At 45.4% G+C, this 18,345-nt stretch overlaps 1 protein-coding gene across 1 annotated transcript in view; it reads right to left on the minus strand.

Moving 5' to 3' along the window:
* KYNU (kynureninase) overlaps positions 1-18,345 on the minus strand; it is a 1,315,291-nt gene that overhangs the window by 829,960 nt on the left and 466,986 nt on the right. Inside the window, exon 5 of the mRNA XM_069617389.1 lies at positions 8,700-8,761. Within this exon, the coding sequence (XP_069473490.1) occupies positions 8,700-8,761 (62 nt within the window). The remainder of the gene's footprint in view (positions 1-8,699; positions 8,762-18,345) is intronic.

The raw sequence follows: 18,345 nt of genomic DNA on the forward strand, positions 1-18,345 counted from the left end.
TACAAAAAGCCTATGAAATTAACTAACAAAAAACATTGTTAAAGGGACGTTATGTTAAGTTGCCCTACATTGGCAACAACTTCCTACAGGGACGTAATGGTTACAGGTTAAACCGATAAACCCCAGCAATTCGCCAGTTATGGTAAGGTACACAACCATAACTCGCTCTACCACTGTGCACTGCAAGGACTAACACCCATGACCTCAAAGATGACAATACATGTATATACCTCTCGGCAGTCTGATATATGCTTTGGGATCCACATGCCCAATAATGATCCATGATCACTGCAGTACTGTGTACCATTCGTGGAGCATCAAAAACTCGTCCACAGTTCTGATCCCCCCCCATCTTCCTTGTGCCATTATTCCTGAAGCAGAATTTTGGACTTTCCAATGGCACTATCTGCAAAGGTCCTCCTCTGTCTTCAACCCAAGTTAGCAGCTTTGCAAGCTTCGGCCACAATGGCTTGCATCCATTTCACATGTTGATGGTGGGCTCGTAGTGACCGAAGACCATCATGCCCTGCATATCACTACTCCTTTCTCCCATCCATCTGGTGAAAGCACTGTTCCCCAAATTTGCATTTGGCCTCTGTTCTTCCACTTTCGAGCCTCTTCTGGCATCTTCCCTTGAATGTTTACTTTGTGATTTGTTTTTCTTCTTATTTCTGCTCCTTTAACTCCAGGCTTCTCATATACGATCACAATGTGTTTTGGCTTTCCATTGTTTATTGTCTTTATGTCCTGGACATAATCATCTTCATTTGGATCAGTTGCTTCAGTTGCCAATTTCAGTGAGGCATCACTTCCAATGAACTGGCCTCTGGTCATGCACATTGCTACGAGTGATAGTCAGTGTGCTGTCTGGACATCAATTTCTACAGCTACAAATATCTTTGACTTCCCCATGCTGTAAGGGAGGTGTGCACAAAAAAAAGCATTCCCCCTCTGAATTCTGTCTTCCAACTTCTTTCATATGCTGGTACCATAGGTTATTTCCCAAATGTGCTGTGCTGTCCAAGTAGTCATTTAGCTCACTGTCATCTCCTTGTATGCTTCTCTTGATTCTCAAGGTTTTCATGTAGTTTGCTATAACTACGGCCTTGAACACATCCGTATGGCTTCTTCTTGCTGGAGAATTTTCACGTATCCCAATCCATGGTGCAGGCATCTTCATCTGTGCCAGTCGAGTAGAGGAAAGTATGGCAATTCTTTCCTTGTCCTCTTGTATTTTCCTGGTTCTGGTTATGAACGACAATATTGATTCTGCTATCATCTGTGCTTGTGAGATTTTCTCTGGGCTTAAACTTGCCTCGTTCATTGTTGTATCAGGGGTGCTTATTAATGTTATTATTCCTCTCCAACTCCTTTTGTCTCTTCACTAGTTCAGCTTTCTTCATTTGGCATTTAACTTCACTTATAGTAGAGCTTCTCATGGTTGACTGCCCAACCATCCTGTCTTCTTTGGCATGTGGTTCTGTAATTATTGACACTAGACCTGGTGTGTGAGCATTCATCGTTTGCGTGCATGTGGTTGTCAGTAACCTTCTTTCCTCCTTACTCTGTCGACCCTGTCTCTGGCTTTTCAATTTGTTTGTTACCATAATGTGTGTGTGTCATTGCTAACACATCCATCTCAAGTTCACTCATTCCGCTATCAGACCTTTTAGGGACTGGAATGACCATGTAAGGTCTGGGTGCCTTTGTGGGTTTCATGTGTACATCATTAGGTGGGTGTACTAGAATCGGAACACTTTGTGCACCAATAAAACATGTAGTTTTAATCAATAGTGACAGTAAAACAATGATGAATACAATGCATAGGTACATGATTCCTCTATAGGTTAGCCTGCAACATTTAGTTCTGGAACAATACGAGTGTCTCTCCTCCTGAGGGATGACAAGATCACTACTTTGGTTGCCCATCTCGATCATCTGAGGAAAGAAAACTAACTTTTAATACATTCTAGCCAATATTATCTCTGGATTCTGCTGTTTCTGCTTGTGGATTGCAGGTAGTGAAACTATTGTCCTTCTTTGCTTCACTAAAATATTGCCTCTTGTCTCTGGAAACAGTTCTCTTTGCCGTATACGAAAATGTCAAAATCAGGGACTAAGTTCAGCAATTCTCTTAGTTTGCATGTTCAAAATAAACAAGCTCCCAATCGATTCCTCTTATCTGTTTCACTCCAGAAGACATGTCGTCCATGTCAGCATGACAAGAATGAAGTCTCTGGCAATACCTTCTCGATCTGTCCCTCGGAGGAAAGTTTAAAATCTTCTCAGATAATTCTGTTGATCATTAGAAAGTTCGACCTGCATCACGATACCATGCAAGAGCATGCCCATCTGTGTAGAATTAGTTGGGTCTCTGATGAATCTGAGGACGTAAACACAGGCAGGCCTCCCCACAAGTTCTGGAAAAACCTCAATTAGGCGAAAGAAGACGTTGCTTGCCAATCTGCTATCTTCTTGTGACAGGGACATTTGTACTGCCCTTTCTAAAGTTTGGAACTGTTTGGCCCTCACTCACTGTGAGCAGTTTCTGCAATCTCGATGTGTGTGTGGAGCAACTTGGATGATAATTCTGTTCAGGATTATACTTAAATGTTCTGTGTTTGCTGGCTCTCGAAGAAATGTCAACACGTACGTGTTTCTCCTGACAAGATCTGAACAGTCTTCAATTAAGCGAAAGAACAGCACGCTGACAAGCCTATTTGCTTCTTCTTCTACTTGAGACATTTGTTTTTTCCTCTCTGTACTCTGGAAGCAGGAGGAACTGCTCAGCAATCACAGTGAGCAGCTTCCTTATTGTCTTTTTGTTTTCAGGATCTTTAGGAAATTCAGTGATGCTGGTGAGCCTTCCCACCAATGACAGGTATGACCTTAAAACTAGGTCAGAATAACTCAGGGCATCTTTGGTGATGTCGCTTCTGTGGGACACAATAATTGAGTCTGAACAATATTTCCATTTGGAACGCGTTTGGATACTGTATTTTCTTCCAATTTATGTGTCCTCGATCAAAATTTGGCACATCCTTTTCTTATCAAGGCTTCAGTGTGCCTCAGTCCAGAGTTCAAAGTTAATAACTTCTGTTGTGGCTTATGCATGCAATTCTCTTCTTCACCCAGCAACTAGGATGCACAGAGTGTCCATTTCTTTATGTCTGTGTCCCCTTTTTTCTCAGAGGAAATGTCCAAAATTAAATCACAACTTTGCACAAAAGTTCTTTGTCTTCGCTTTGCTGGTCATGTGTCCTTCTTCCTCGTCATGGATCTCGTCTGCACGTGCTGTGGTTCTTCCCTGTCGTCTGTAGTCTCTACGCATTGGGGTGCGGGCAGGTGCCCTTCTCCAATGTATGGCCTGATGTCACCTAGAAAGATACAAGCTCTTCTTCCTTGTAGCTTGACTGTAGAGGGAGTGACATCTTCCACTGTGAAGGGACCATTAAACCTTGGCTCGTCTCATTTTTTTCTCGTGTGTTTATTCAGCAGGACTGTATCTCCAGAGAAGATTGATGGTACACATAAACTCTGAACTGTGTTTGCAGTAGTATCTCCTTCTGTGTTCTGTGCTGCCCTGCACCCTTTTCGTCATCACTCCAGGTGGCCTGAAATTACAGTAAGACAAGATGTCATGCAATTCAAGTAATTTAGCATTTCAGACCCTACGATTTCTCCTGTTGGCTGGGCATCACATCTAGCTCTGTCTCGGGGTGTAAGGGGAGTGTGCATCCTTCTGCCTGTTGCTATTTTGTGCGGCGTAAGATGATGGTCAGAACCAGGCTGGTTTCTGAGTGCATAAAGTGCCAAAGGAAGGCAGTGTACCCATCCCTTCCTTAGAGTAAGATTCAACTTAGCTATCCTTTCCTTTAACAAGCCATTGAGCATCTCACATATCCCATTACCTTGCGGTTGATACGCCGACGAGAACTTGTGCTTTATACCGAGCAGCAAGTTAATCTGTTTAAAGACTGTGTTAACAAAATGAGCCCCATTATCTGATCTCCTAACCTCACATACTCCCCACCTTGGAAATACCTCTCTCACCAGGAATTTGGCTGCACAGGTAGAGTCTGGGTGTGTACATGGACCTGCTTCTATCCATCTAGAGAATGGACACACCACAACAATTAGGTACCTGTACCCCTTACATACTTGAATCATATCGACGTAATAGATATGCAAATGCTGAAAAGGTTCATTGGGCCTTGGGATGACTCCTGTAATTACTCGTGGTGTATGTCCAGCCGTGAACTGCTGGCAGATTATACAGTTCACCATACAAAATGCAATGTGATTAGCTAAGTTCGGTACGAACAAGTCTTCAGCAAGCTTTGTTGTGAGATTCTATTTTGTCATGTGCGCAGGATAGTGCAACTGTTCCAATGCTCATTTTAATAGGGCTATAGGCATTACTGGTTTACCAGTGCTGTCTTGTCACCACAAGCTTTCGGAGGGGTTAAAAGAACACCCTCGCTGCTTCCAGAGGTTTTTCTCCTCCTGTGGTGCCTCCCATTGGAGTTCCATTAACTGGGTTTGCCCCATGTTATTATAGCTCTCTGATTCACGTTGTGCAACAATCATTTTTTCATTTACATCAGTTATTTCCACATTCATTATGGTTTCATCTTTGGATGCCGTGCGCTTGGCCTCCGTGTCTGCTGACTGATTTCCTCGTGAGATAAAATCTGTCCCCCTTTGTGTGGGAGGCGCATTTCACGACCGCTATGCCCACTGGGAGCTATAGTGCCTTAATGAGTCTATCCAATAGGGCTGCGTGCAGCACTGGCGTGCCGTCCGCTCGGAGGTAGCCCATCCTTTTCCAGTGTGCAAAGCCTGCACGCACTGTCGATGTCACATAGGCGGAGTCACTGTACACCGTTACTTCCTTGTCTGTGTGATTCTCAATCGTGAGTATCAACGCCAATAATTCTGCAGCTTGAATAATGAGATGGTAATCGTGCACTAATGAGTACCTGACATTCTCTGTTTGCTGTGTGCTTCTGTCACACGTCTCTCCCCTTCTCACCTGTTTGCTTGCAAACTTCTTTGGTGATTTCTTTCGCACGGTCCGGGATTTACATAAACCTGTGTTATGGTCTTCGTATTCCAGCGTGAGGATGATGTTTCAACTCCAGGATACGTTCAGATGGCCAGGACGGAACCAGGAAGGAACAATGTCCACGCTCGGAGGCACAAAACGCGGTGACTCGAGCGCAGGCGAAAATCCAGGAAAGTTCAGAGGTAAGTTTGAGGAAAGGAAGGAAAGGAGGAGGATTCAAGGAACCAGGAAACAGGATTCAGAAAAAAGCCCTGAGCAAACTCCGGCAACACACGTCCAACTACAGCGAGTGGTAGCATTGAGACGTGCAGAGCCGCGGGGGCGTGTCTGTTCAGTAGTACGCAGAGCATGGAGCGCAAAGACTGGCAAGCTACGTTCCGTATCATGCGACCATGTTGGGAGGATTACTGCATTCAGTCCTCTATGGGTCAGGGACCACGAAATCCAGAATGGACGCAGGCGACGGTTCATGACAGCTTCACCACAGCAGTGAGTGTATATCTTTGCCCAACATTTTGATCGATTCTCAATGAACCGTCAACAAAGACAATTTCTCCTCCTGCCAATGCATTTTCTTTCACTCTAGGAATCTCATCATTCAACTCTTCATAATTTGTGCAGTCATGTATTGGCTCTCCTTCAGTGACTGGTTCTGCTATGAACATAGCTGGGTTTACTATCTTACATCAAATTATTTTAATCGGTGGATTAGATATGATCACTTCATAAGCAGAGGCTCTCTGAGATGTCAATGTGCCCTTTGGTTTTCTAGAACGGCAAATAGCGTGTGCTCGACGTACAATGTCATGGAAAATCCCATCACAATGGTTGTAGCTTTCTCTATGGCAAACGCTGTGGCATCTAAACCTTGTTCGCAAGGGAAGTGGCCTCTAGTGACCTGGTGGCTGCAAAGGCACCCACGAGCAGAACTCGTAGTATGGCGGTGCGGTAGCAATGGTGCAGGTAGCGCTACCGGCACCATTGTTGCCTTACATCCATACTTGTAATGAGGCCCAATGCCTCAAAAAATGAAAATGTCTTTAAAAAAAGAAATATAAAAGTAAAACAAAAAATGGACAAATTTAACAAATCACAAGACAAAGGAAAATAGGATTAGGGAAAAAGTGAGTAAACAGGATAAAGAATGTAAGTAGTAAAGTGCCAACAGTTCTTGCAGTGACTCTGATAACCTTTCACTAGCAAGTACAGAAAGCAATGATAAATGTAAAGTTATTTTTGATGGGTGTGGTGATTATTTGCGGCTACAGACTGTGGTGCCTGATGATTGGAGAGTGTTGTATGCATTGATTTCGTCATACGGTGTGGGCATAGTTGTGTCAGTACATCTGAACATACGATTGGACAGTCCGTAGACACGGATAACAATGACGCAAAGACGTGAAGACGCATCGGGTAATATGATTGGCTGGCGAGAGAGGCACAGGGATGCGTAGCCTAGTCAATGTAATTCAACATGCTACTGGATGATTCTGCACACGCATATGACGTAGAATGGTGAAGAGAAGGTCTCTGGAATGGCCTTTGTTTCCCAATGTGTATGTCAGGCCGAAGGGTGAGAAACGAGAGATGCCAGTTGGTGTTTGGCCAAACCCCAGGCCGACCAGTGCATTCCACGTATGTGAGCAGATATTCTTTTAGGCAACTGCTCAAACCCTATCCAGCTGATGTCTTCGCGTATACAGGTACCCCATCACTGGACCAGGTTGACTATTGATAAATATCCAGCCGTGCTGATGTCATTTGTGACACCACAACATAGTAACATTAGTCACAAAGTAAACGTGCATGTGTGCACAAAGATATGCACACACACATGTGCACACACATAGAACATGCATACACAGTTCTGTAGAGGACGGATACATATACATACTGTCAGAAGCCTTTCCTTTTCACTTCCCAAATGCAGAAATGCAAGAAAGCAAAAGTCACCCAGATCAAGCTTGCAACCATTTTATTGCAACTAACCATATGGAGCTACAGGAACGTATAAGGAACCTGGAAGAGTTGAATACTACTAACCGCTAAGGAGAATAATACAACATATATATATATATATATATATATATATATATATATATATATATATATATATATATATATATATATGGAAACCATAGAATGACTGTAGTAAATACACATGAGGCCACCAGCCTCAGAATAAGGGAAGAAGAGATGCAGACTCTGCATCACGAAGCACAGACCCAGTGCTCACAGCCAAGGACATGTGCGGGAGGAACATTCCTGGCTCCCGGGGCAGTAAGCCACCTGCAAAATAACAGAATAAATCCTCACTAATTGCAGACCGAAAATCTCAGTTTTGCAGTCTTCGCCCACGTGACTCAGTCAACCCAAACAATGGCCATTTACCCGCGGTGGGAAGAGAAGAGAAGCAGTTCCCAGCGAAGACAGACAAATTTGTTACATGTGTTGTCCAACAGACATTGCAACCTGCAGGCACTCTCCCATGCTAGATGGCCATAACAGTGGCAACTATGGGGACACACTGTCGTTTTTATTACCTTGAAAAGGTACACTGAGCGCAGTGAACAGTACAGAGCCCAAGGCCTGGAGAGACCCACTCCAGCCAATCACGGGGCCTTCAGCCATGGTCAGTGGGCATGGCCAAATGTATTTTAACACATTATTGGGTACTAATCATGGCCTTCAGTCATGGTCAGTCTTCACCCATGTGCACTGTATATTTCCAAGCACTAACAGGCCACCAACCATAGACTTTGGCCTTCACCAGTGGCTACAGCTTTCAGTTGTGTTCACCTTATATTATATACACTCATCAGCCACTATCCATGGGCTTTAGCACAATACTGGCTAAAGGCCAAAATCTTTGGATGTGTCCACTATATAGTCTAACACATACATGGGCCACTAGCCATGGGTTTTGACCTTGAGCAGGTTGTACATCTTTTGGCCATGTGCAATGTATATTTTAAAAAAAGCAACAACACTAAGCAGTCATTAGCTACGGCCTTCGGCTGGGGCACTGTATATTATATACACTAACCAACCTCTAGCCATGGTCTTGGACACAATACTAGCCAGTGGTCATGGCCTTTGGCTGTGCCAACTGTATAGTCTAACATATTAATGGCTACTATGATATCATCATTGTGGTCATAGGCTGCGCAGCAGCAGGAGCAAAGTTAAGGTGGCTTTAGCTGCATTTCAGGGGGTTTGTTGTGTTAAGTTCTAAACTTAACGTCCCTGGAAATAATATATATAAACTTCGGTATTTGTCGTAAGCCAAATAAGTGTCTTACAAAACATTTTTCGAAGATCGTTTGCGAATGCATATAGAAAGTAAGATCAAACAGAGTCAGAAGAAGCCCCTCTGCTGTGAATATGTTTCATGTGTACATTTCTGAGTCAAGTCTATCAATAGGTGCAGCTTGGGGACCTACTGAATCATTCCGAAAATTCAGCCCTGTGGTGTTCAAAGATTATGAACTGACAAAATTCATGTTTCTAGGTCTTCTTTGTAGGATTTGCATCTGAATGCCCTTTAGCAAAAAATCTTATATTCATGGAGTATTGATAGGCATCAGTAATTTTGAACATATTATATCATATTGTAGTTTGAAAAACATACCAGTTGAAGGTGCAGATTCACAGTTAGGCCATTCATTAATGCCACCTCTTCTTTTCGGGCTCCTGCAAAAGAAAAATAGAGCATATTGAGTGTGCTTCCGACGCTAGGCTAACCTGATCACAATGATATGAAAAGCTCAGACACACCCATTCACAGAGGAGCATCGGCGAACTAAAGGGGAGACGCCTCTTCAGCTGCCAAAACAGTACCATAAAGGTGCTGTCATATGGCTTCCTGAGCCAGCCTCACACATATATGGTCCTGGTTTACTGTGAGAAATACACATAACTGTCTGCTTTTTGAAGCTTTTGGCTGCAAACACTCTCTGATGCATACCTTTGAATGGGGTCTATCTCCCAAGCATTGTATCACTGTTTTAAGTGCAATATGAAATAACTCTTGAACTTCTGCAGATTTAGTACGGGATATGAAGAAGCGTTCTAGAGTCAAACAAAAACTGATGTACCCAATAATTTACGCTAACTATACAAGGGAGATATTTGGTGTTACATCACGTGATGTTTCCATTTCCCGAATGCCTGCTCCTGCAGAATTCAGCATGTTCTTTCACTTGATTAAAAAGTGGGTACAAGCATATTCGAGACATCGTTTGGAAAACTATGTTTGCCAATGATAGAGTAAATTATATCATAGACACTTCTCATTGGATCATGTTTCTGTACTGTTCGTCCAACAATTTCATGCATGACTTTAAAGATGATATTAACATAATCTCTTCTAAGCATTTGCCCCCTATTCTAAACAAGCATTGACAATGCCAACAGTTTGGGCTTTTGTGTTGGCATGGGAAATACACTTGCCAGGCACTGACGTAGTTGTATTACTGACCCCTGGTGATAGCAACTGCTGAACAGTGCAAGTATATGGCATCTAGCAGCAGTGCCTGGCAAATGCCTAATACTTGTACATAAGCCGAAACTGCTGACTTTACCAATGCTTGTTTTTAACAGGATTTCAGTGAAGGAAAAGCATCGTGCTTATAAATCGAGTGGCTGAAGGCAGACCTACTTAAGACGTTTGTATTACACTGGTGGCACCTTTACAGTTCCAATTAAGTCATTAACTCTCAAAACACTGCTTTGAAAAAACACTGGCAGGAACTTCAAGTGCAAAGTTTGAAGGTAAGGCTTGATTAGAGCAAGCTTAAACAGTTCCCCTGAGGAGGTGTTTTTGAACGGGCAGCAACTGAGTGGCAATGGCCATAGCATGCCCATGGGAAGTCAATGAGTGGGTTAATAAACACCTACAAGCTTTGTGTCCTTCCTCATATGCCATGTCTCGCTAGCTGTACTCTAATGCAATGTGTTTGGCTTACAAGTGGCGCTAAAGTGCCATTCAATAAAAAACACACCACAGCTAAGCCTAGGGAGAATGGTATGGAACTGGATCATGGCCAGGTGGAGAGGGGGGTGTGGTGCTTTGTCCTCTGGAAAATACATCAACTTTATAGAGGGCCAATCCTCTGGGTTTCCTGAGAAATCAGAGGGTCTGTCGAGTGTCTCCAAATATACACATTTAAATGCCCAACCAGATGTATTTTCTTTACCTTCTGTCTGTGCATTTATTTCTGGGTGTATAGATTAATCTGTTAAATGTAAAGTACATTTCAGCCTATAAAATACAACGCCAGTTCCAGGTGCCTTGGAATGAAAAAGCATTGCGATTTCACAGCAATGTGCTGCTCACTGTTATGTACAGGTCCCTGCATCAACGCGGTCACGTGCAATAAATGCTGAAACGTCCCCCTGGGAATGGAGGGGCAGTCGGAAGGTGAGTTGAAATCTGTGTGGGTGTATGTTTTATGCGTGCAGCATGCGCCTCATCTGTGCAGGCCCCCACCCCTCACACAACACGGGCTAAAGCACCGGAGCAAAAGAGAGGTGCACACAAAACCGGCGACGATAGGTAATGCAGCCCAGGTGGCACGTGCATGGAACAAAAACATATTATAATAAATGCAGCCCAGCAGGGCACAGAGCCTGACAAGCATCGCATACACATGTGCATTCTCAAAAGGCATACCAGCATTGAAGGCTCAGGCTGGTACCAATACAGTGCTCCACATTTGCAGTGGCAGAGGACCTAAAGGGAAATACGGAGTATCCTGCAGAAAGCACTGCGAACCAGGTGGTTCCACGCCCCAGAACTGTTCTCAGTAAAAGGTGACTGACCCACCCACATGCTTAATGATGTCTGCTACACTGGGCCAATCCACCCTTGCCAGATTGGCACCTGTATTCAGCCCCAATTTCCCACCACGAATACTGGGACATTAGGGCATGGCTATGGCCCCCTTTGACCCATACTCGGAACCATAATCAGTGTGACCCAGATGGGCTATGTGGATCCAGATATTTGACATGCCCATGGACTGCAGGAATGTGACTTTAAAGAAAATAAAGTCCTGCCTGCTATTGGATTTAGGGGATAACAAACTACACATTTGCAACACGTTCACATGCACTCCCGGAAAGTGATGACGAATAAAAAAGCAGCAAAATTTGCTCTCAGACATCATTTCATGCCCCAACTCAACCTAGATTATGAAATCTTATTTTTGCATTATGGTTCAAGGTGAGTTTGAAACACTTGACGCCTATAACACCCGGAGCAGCGGCTTGCGCTATCGGCTTGCACATACTGAGCAAAAAAGGAATTCCTTTATCCTGCATCCTAGAATACGGCTGCCAAAGTTAGCTCTCACATGCAAGAGCTGCCCACATGAGCACTTTACTTTACTTTACTTTATAACATTTGTACTGCGAGGCCATAGACCCGCGGGTGTGAGGGCGCGGACAAAGACAGACATAACAAAAAACAGGCAAAAGGTATCCTGAGGTCAGAAAGTTGCCGGACGGGAGGATATCGATATCAGATGGATGCTTATTTAAAAAGGAATGTTTTTAGACCCTTTTTGAAATTACTCAAGAATGAGGAATTACTTAGGTGACTAGGCAAGGCATTCCAAAGTGCCGGGGCCACAAACACAAAGGCACCCAATTGCGTTTTTTTAGTTTTGGATCTTGGCTGGTTAAGGAGGTTAAGATTGTTAGATCGTACATTTCTGCGGCAGGGTTTTTTCCTTATATACCTTTGCAAGTAAGGAGGCATCGTTCCCTCAAGACATTTGAAGGTGATAACCAAAAGTCTATAGGGTATCCGAGACTCCACAGGGAGCCAGTGCAAGGCTCAACGCGCTTCGGAGACATGGGCTCTATACGAGAGTCCCCATATGACTCTGACCGCGCCATTCTGAACCACCTAGAGACTCTGGAAAGACTACAGCTGATGCCAACTCCATCGATTGTGGCAGTCACCAAGTGACCACCACCATGAGGGGATTACAGTGGCCCCGTCCAAGCTCTTGGGTAGTGACCCAGAATCCCTGGCCCAATGATTGTGGGTGGTGTGGCGGGCAGTGACACCCCACACAGGGCACCATGTGCGGCGCATGTGGCTGTCTTGGTCATTACGCCAAAGTCTGCCAGTCCTTGGGTAACCCCACAGGTCAAAGACCATCATCCGAGAAGATGAAACCTAAGAACAGGAAGCAAGCAAAAGTACAGCAGGTTAAGATGAAAAATGACTCCTTGTCAGCGGATAAAGATAGTAGGATGATGGCAGCAATTGTGGCTCAACAGTCCTGGAAGAAGAAAGGCAAGGTGCATTTGTTATGTGCTCTTGAACGAGAGGGCCAGAACACAAAGAGAAAGAAGAAAAGGCCATGATGCATCATCCAAGTAGGTGAGCAGGATGTGACAATGACAATCAACAATGGAACATTAGTAACATGATGCCTCTAAATAACCTGCACAAATGGATCCCCAGCCAGCACTGAGTGACACAAACACACAACCCTATGTGTATGGCAGCAGGAAACCCCTACCGGTGGTAGGCCGATTTCACACCACACTCAGAAGGAATCGAAGACAGACGATATAATCAAAGATATATGTTGTAGATGCAGCCACCGAATGCCTGCTCAGATGGGAATCGGCAAAAGACCTGGGACTGATCAAATGCATCTGCAACATCTCAGACAAAACAAAATCTGAAACCTCCTAACAAATCACCCCAAATTACTCCAAGGGAGCACATTGAGATGGAAGCCATCACCGTTCTGTGGGATGCGGGCACTTCCATTTATACTTGTATGGACAGAAATTCAAGACTTTCATGGACCACAAACTGTGAATCCCTGTTTTCACAGACTCAGCACCCCACCCTCCAGCACAAATCGGAAAATGGTTACTTCAACTGCAACAACTAAGATTTTGACCTCGCATACAGACCTGGGGCAGACAACCCGGAGACTTTTTGTTCAGACACCCTTGAGCCACCACTGAGGCTGAAATCTCAGAGTATGCCAAAAGGGAGGAACACTTATGCCTGGTCGTGGAGGCAACAAAACCAAAGGCCATGAGTACATCACTACTGGGGGAAGCCATGACCCAGACAAAAGATGCCATCCTAGCAGGGAGTGGAACTCTTTCCTAGAAATTAACCACAACTGCACCTGGGATGCAAAAAACATCCTAGTAGGGGAATTCACCATCCACCATGAACTATATATGACAGACAAAGGCCTCATCCTGAGAAACACACACATACTGGTACCACCCAGGCTGCATGACAGAATCGTGGAATTAATGCTCAAAAGCCATCAGGGCATGGTGAGGACAAAGGCATGGATAAGAGATTGAGTGTGGTTCCCGCTGATCGACGCAAATGTTGAGGCAATCATTTACTTATGCCTTCCGTGCCTGGCCACAGGGGCAATGCCATGACCGGAACCAATTCAAGCCGCACCAAGATACACGTCACACTGGGAATCAGTAAGTATCAATTTCTGCATAGTACAAGAAGGGACCTACCACCTAGTCATCATCAATGAACACTCACGATAGCAGGAGGTGGAAGTGGTCCATTCAACAGCAGCAGAAGCAGTGTTGCCAGCCCTGGAAAAGATTTTTGCGACACATGGGCTACCAAAGTACCTAAAAAGTGACAATGGGCCCCCATTCCAAGCACATGGATGACCTCCGGATAACACACCACCTCACAACATTGTGGTGGCACCAGGCGAGCAGCGACATGGAACGGTCTTTTAGAGAACAAACACCCCGGGAGCCCTATGGGAGTTTGCATTATACCTGCTCCTCAGAAACTACCGGGTGACGCTCCATGCATCAAGCGATACCCCCCTGGATGACATCATGTTCAGAGCTGTGTTAAATTCCTCCATACCTCACTACCACCCTAACAAGCCAAAATCTGTGAACAAACAGAGGAAACTCGACAAGAGTGTTAGAACTAACATGCACAGGAGCAGTAAATGGTGAGCCAAGAAGTCACAAACCAAAATTGGGGATAAGGTACTTGTCCTCTGAAAGCCATCGAGGACCAAGCTGATGAGCCTATTCAAGACCACCCGATGGATGGTGAACAAATGCAGAGGAACTATGATCACTGCAAGCTGTGATTGGAGACTCATCACCGGGAACACATCATTGTTCAAGACAATACGGCAGACAGTGTGGAGAGTGGGGCTGGATCAAATGGACAATGGCGAGACAGTGGAGGGAGAGAAAGCGGTTGTGGAACTGAGACAAAAGGGAGGGTCTCATCAGGCCACTTTCCCAGCTGAAGTAAGAAGCCCAGGCCGAGAAGGAGAATAGCACCAGATCCCCAGGTCAGCTGATGCAGACAGCCCAGTCTGGCAGCCAGAAGAGCTCCCCCGGGCCCGGCAGGTCGGCACCACCTGAGGGCAGTGCCAGGCCACCTGGAAAGCTAAGTGACTATGTGCGGTAACATGAAACATTTGGCGTGATTAACAGAATTGTATATAAGTTTGCATTCGTATTTTCAAAGGGAAAGAAGAAGGGATGTTATATACACTTCACTGCGCCAACATGGTGACATGCAGATGTGCAATAAATGCCACAACATGCCACTGAGAATGGAGGGGCAGTCGGCAGATGAGCTGCAATCTGTGTGGGTGCATGTTTCATGCTCGGAGCGTGGGCCTCATCTATGCTGGCCCCCAGCCATCACACAACATGTGCTGAAGCACCAGAGCCCCGGAGAGGTGCACACAAAACCCAACTTCTGTACAGTACCTTTGCACATGTGACAGCACCATAAAGCAGAAAAAGAGTCACTACAAATGTTGTTTTTTAATGCATCTCAGTCTCAATCTGTGCCCTGCCAAACTACTCCAAAGCACCATCCATCACCAGCAGTGCTAAGATCTCACACCATGGAAATATCCCAACCCCTCTCATTGTTTCACAAGTGATTCCGCAAAACTCACATATTCTTGTACAACAAATCATATGGGGGACTATGTCATGAGCAAGCACGCAGCATAAAAAGGTGACTATGGGCACCATGGAAAAACCAAAATCCCAAAAGCCAACGGCTTCAACCTGCTTGCAGGAATCAAAGAGCTTTTCATGTGTGCGCCTCAGTGCCTCCCCTCCTTTACTGAACACATCTCAATATCTACATCCAAGCGGTTTGTAGCCTGCATGCCTCAGGCTCAAATCCTGGCAGAGCGAAACTCAACTAGTCATTGTGAGGCTGATAAAGTGTTACAGCTTCTCCCTTCAGGGAGGTATGGGGCCCTGCTGGTGCTCCCTGGATCTGCCACAGGACTTGGGGATGGTACCCACATGGGATACAGATGCTCAAAGCCGAGCCAGCATCACCGGCCATCCTGGAGCTCTGGCTCGGCTGTGTTACAGCTTTTCCCTCCGGGGAAGGATGGGGACCCTGCCAGGGCTCCCTGGGACTGCGGCTGTACTTGTGAACAGTAGACTCACATTTGAGACAGACACCCAATGCTGGGAACAGAACCCCCTGCTATCCTGGCGCTCTGGCCATGCTGCATTACAGCTTTTCCCTTCAGGTAGGGATGGTGACACTGCCGGGGCTCCTTGGGACTTCCACTGGACATGGAACATTCAACCCATATGGGAGACAGGAGCCCAGGGGTGGGGACATCACCCCCAACCATCCTGGAGCTCTGGCCTGTCTGAGTTACATGGTTTCCCTTCAGGGAAGGATGGGGACCTTGCCAGGGATCCCGGGATCCCTGTTTTCCTCGGTGGCTGCGACACCCCAGAACCAAATGTGTTTGTTGTACACAAGGCCAAATCCAGTCTTCCCCAGTGTTTTCGATGTAATAGAGGTTTAGGGGCTTTTCCCTTTGCACCCAGGTCAGTGCACCCACATATGTGAGGTATTTTTTTCATCAGGACTCCTTTGGGAATGTGGCAAGGTAGGACATGCGTTGTTGCATGTGTGTTTTGGTGGTTTGCTGGTCACAAATGTCACAGAATTGAGGTTTATCTGGGTAACAAATTGTAGTGCGACAAATGCAAGTGAGACCTCTTGGATTCCTATGGGTGTCTTAATTTCAGAAATGCATGGGTCTCCCTGTTTTTCCTGGTGGCTTCCACACTCTAGGCCTAACTCTGTGGGTTGCCCAGAAGGCAAAATACACTATAAATAGTGTATAGTCTCCCCAGAATGTTCGGTGTACCAGGGGTTTATCCTTTTCCCTTTGTGCCCAGGTCAGTGCACCCAAACATATGAGATACCATTTTCATTGGGGCACCTGTGGGAACATGGGAAGGTAGGATATGTGTTGATGCAAGCATGTTTTCTGGTGGTTTCCTAGTCGAAAATGTCTCAAAAAGTTGTTTTTTTCCCTACATTTTGGACTTTGCAGTGCATTTAGGTTAATACAATATAGCAGGACACACGCAAGCGAGTTTGGATCCCGCGGGTGTCTTTTTTCATATATGCATGTGGTTCCCTGTTTTCCTTGGTGGCTGCAACACGCCAGGCCCAAATCTATGGGTTGTCCAGAAGATCAAATCTAGTCTTTCCCCAGGGGTTCAGTGTACCAGTGGTTTAGCTTTTTCTCTTTGCACTCAGGTCAGTGCACCCACACATTTGAGATACAGTGTTCATCGGGACACCTGTGGGAACGTGGAAGGGTAGGACGTGTGGTGTTGCACGTGTTTTTCAGTGGTTTCCTGGTGACAAATGTCAATATTTATAGTGTTTTTAAGTGTGAAGGTAGGAAGGACATGTGTTGTTGAACGCATGTTTTGGTCCTTTTCTAGTGGCAAATGTCTCAACATTGAGCTTTTTTCCTAACATTTTGGACTTTGCAAGGCATTCTGTGTAATAAATCGTAGCATAACACATGCAAGTGAGACCTCTTTGGATTCTCACGGGTGTCGTCTTTTCAGAAATGCATGTGGTTCGCTATTTTCCTTTGTGGCTGCGACACCCCAGGCCCAAATCTGTGGGTTGTCCAGAAGGGGAAAACACTATAAATAATCATCTCCCCAGGGCGTTCGGTGTACTAGTGGTTTATTCTTCTCCCTCCGCACACAGGTCAGCGCACCCCCACATATGAGGTACCGTTTTCATTGGGATACCTTTGGGAATGTGGAAAGGTAGGACATGCGTTGTTGCACATGTGTTTCTTAGGTTTCCTTGTGGCAAATGGCTCAACATTGTGGGGCTTCCCCTACATTTTAGACTTTTCTGGGAATTCCGGGTAATGCATTGTAGCATGACACACAAGTGAGACTTTTCTGGATTCCAACGGGTGTCTTATTTTCATAAATGCATGTGATTCCCTGTTTTCTTTGGTGGCTTTGACACGCCACGCCCAAATCTATGAGTTGTCCAGAAGGCCAAATACAGTCTGCCCCAGCGTTTTCAGTGTACTAGTGTTTTGGCCTTTTCCCTTTGCACCCAGATCAGTGCAGCCCCACATGTGAGGTAGCACTTTCATCGGGACACCCGTGGGAATGTGGAAAGGTAGGACATGTGTTGTTGCACGCATGTTTCAGTTACTTCCTGGTGGCAAATGTCTCAACATTGTGGGTCTTTCCCTAAATTTTAGACTTTGCTGGGCATTCTGGCTAATAAATTGTAGAGCAACACAGGCAGGTGAGACCTAGTTGGACTTCCACTGGTGTCATCTTTTCAGAAATGCATGGGGCTCCCTATTTTCCTTGGTGGCTGCGACACACCAGGCACAAACCTATGAATTGTTCAGAAGGCCAAATGCTGTCTTCCCCGGTGCATTCAGTATACCAATGGTTTTGCCTTTTCCCTTTGTGCCCAGGTGAGAGCAGCCCTACATGTGAGGTACTGTTTTCATCAGGATACCTGTGGGAACATGGAAGGGTAGGACATGTGTTGTTGCATGTGTGTTTCAGTGGTTTCCTGGTGACAAATGTCTCAGAATTGTGGGGGTTTCCCTACATTTTAGACTTTGCTGGGCATTGTGGCTAATACATTGTAGTGCAACACAGGTAGGTGAGACCTATTTGAATTCTCACTGGTGTCATATTTTCAGAAATGCATGGTGTTCCCTGTTTTCCTTGGTGGCTGCAACACGAAGGGCCCACATGTGTGAGTTCTCCACAAGGCCAATCCAGTGTTCCCCAGGCTGTTTGGTGTACCAGTGGTTTAGCCTTTTCCCTTTGCACCCAGGAAAGTGCACCCACACATCTAAGGTACCATTTTTAACAGGATACCTGTGGGATTGTGGGAAGGTAGGACATGTGTCATTTTCTCTTGGTTATGATAACGT

Source organism: Ambystoma mexicanum, chromosome 9, assembly GCF_040938575.1.
Source record: "Ambystoma mexicanum isolate Mex_15411 chromosome 9, UKY_AmexF1_1, whole genome shotgun sequence".
In the NCBI taxonomy this organism is placed as follows: Eukaryota; Metazoa; Chordata; class Amphibia; order Caudata; family Ambystomatidae; genus Ambystoma; species Ambystoma mexicanum.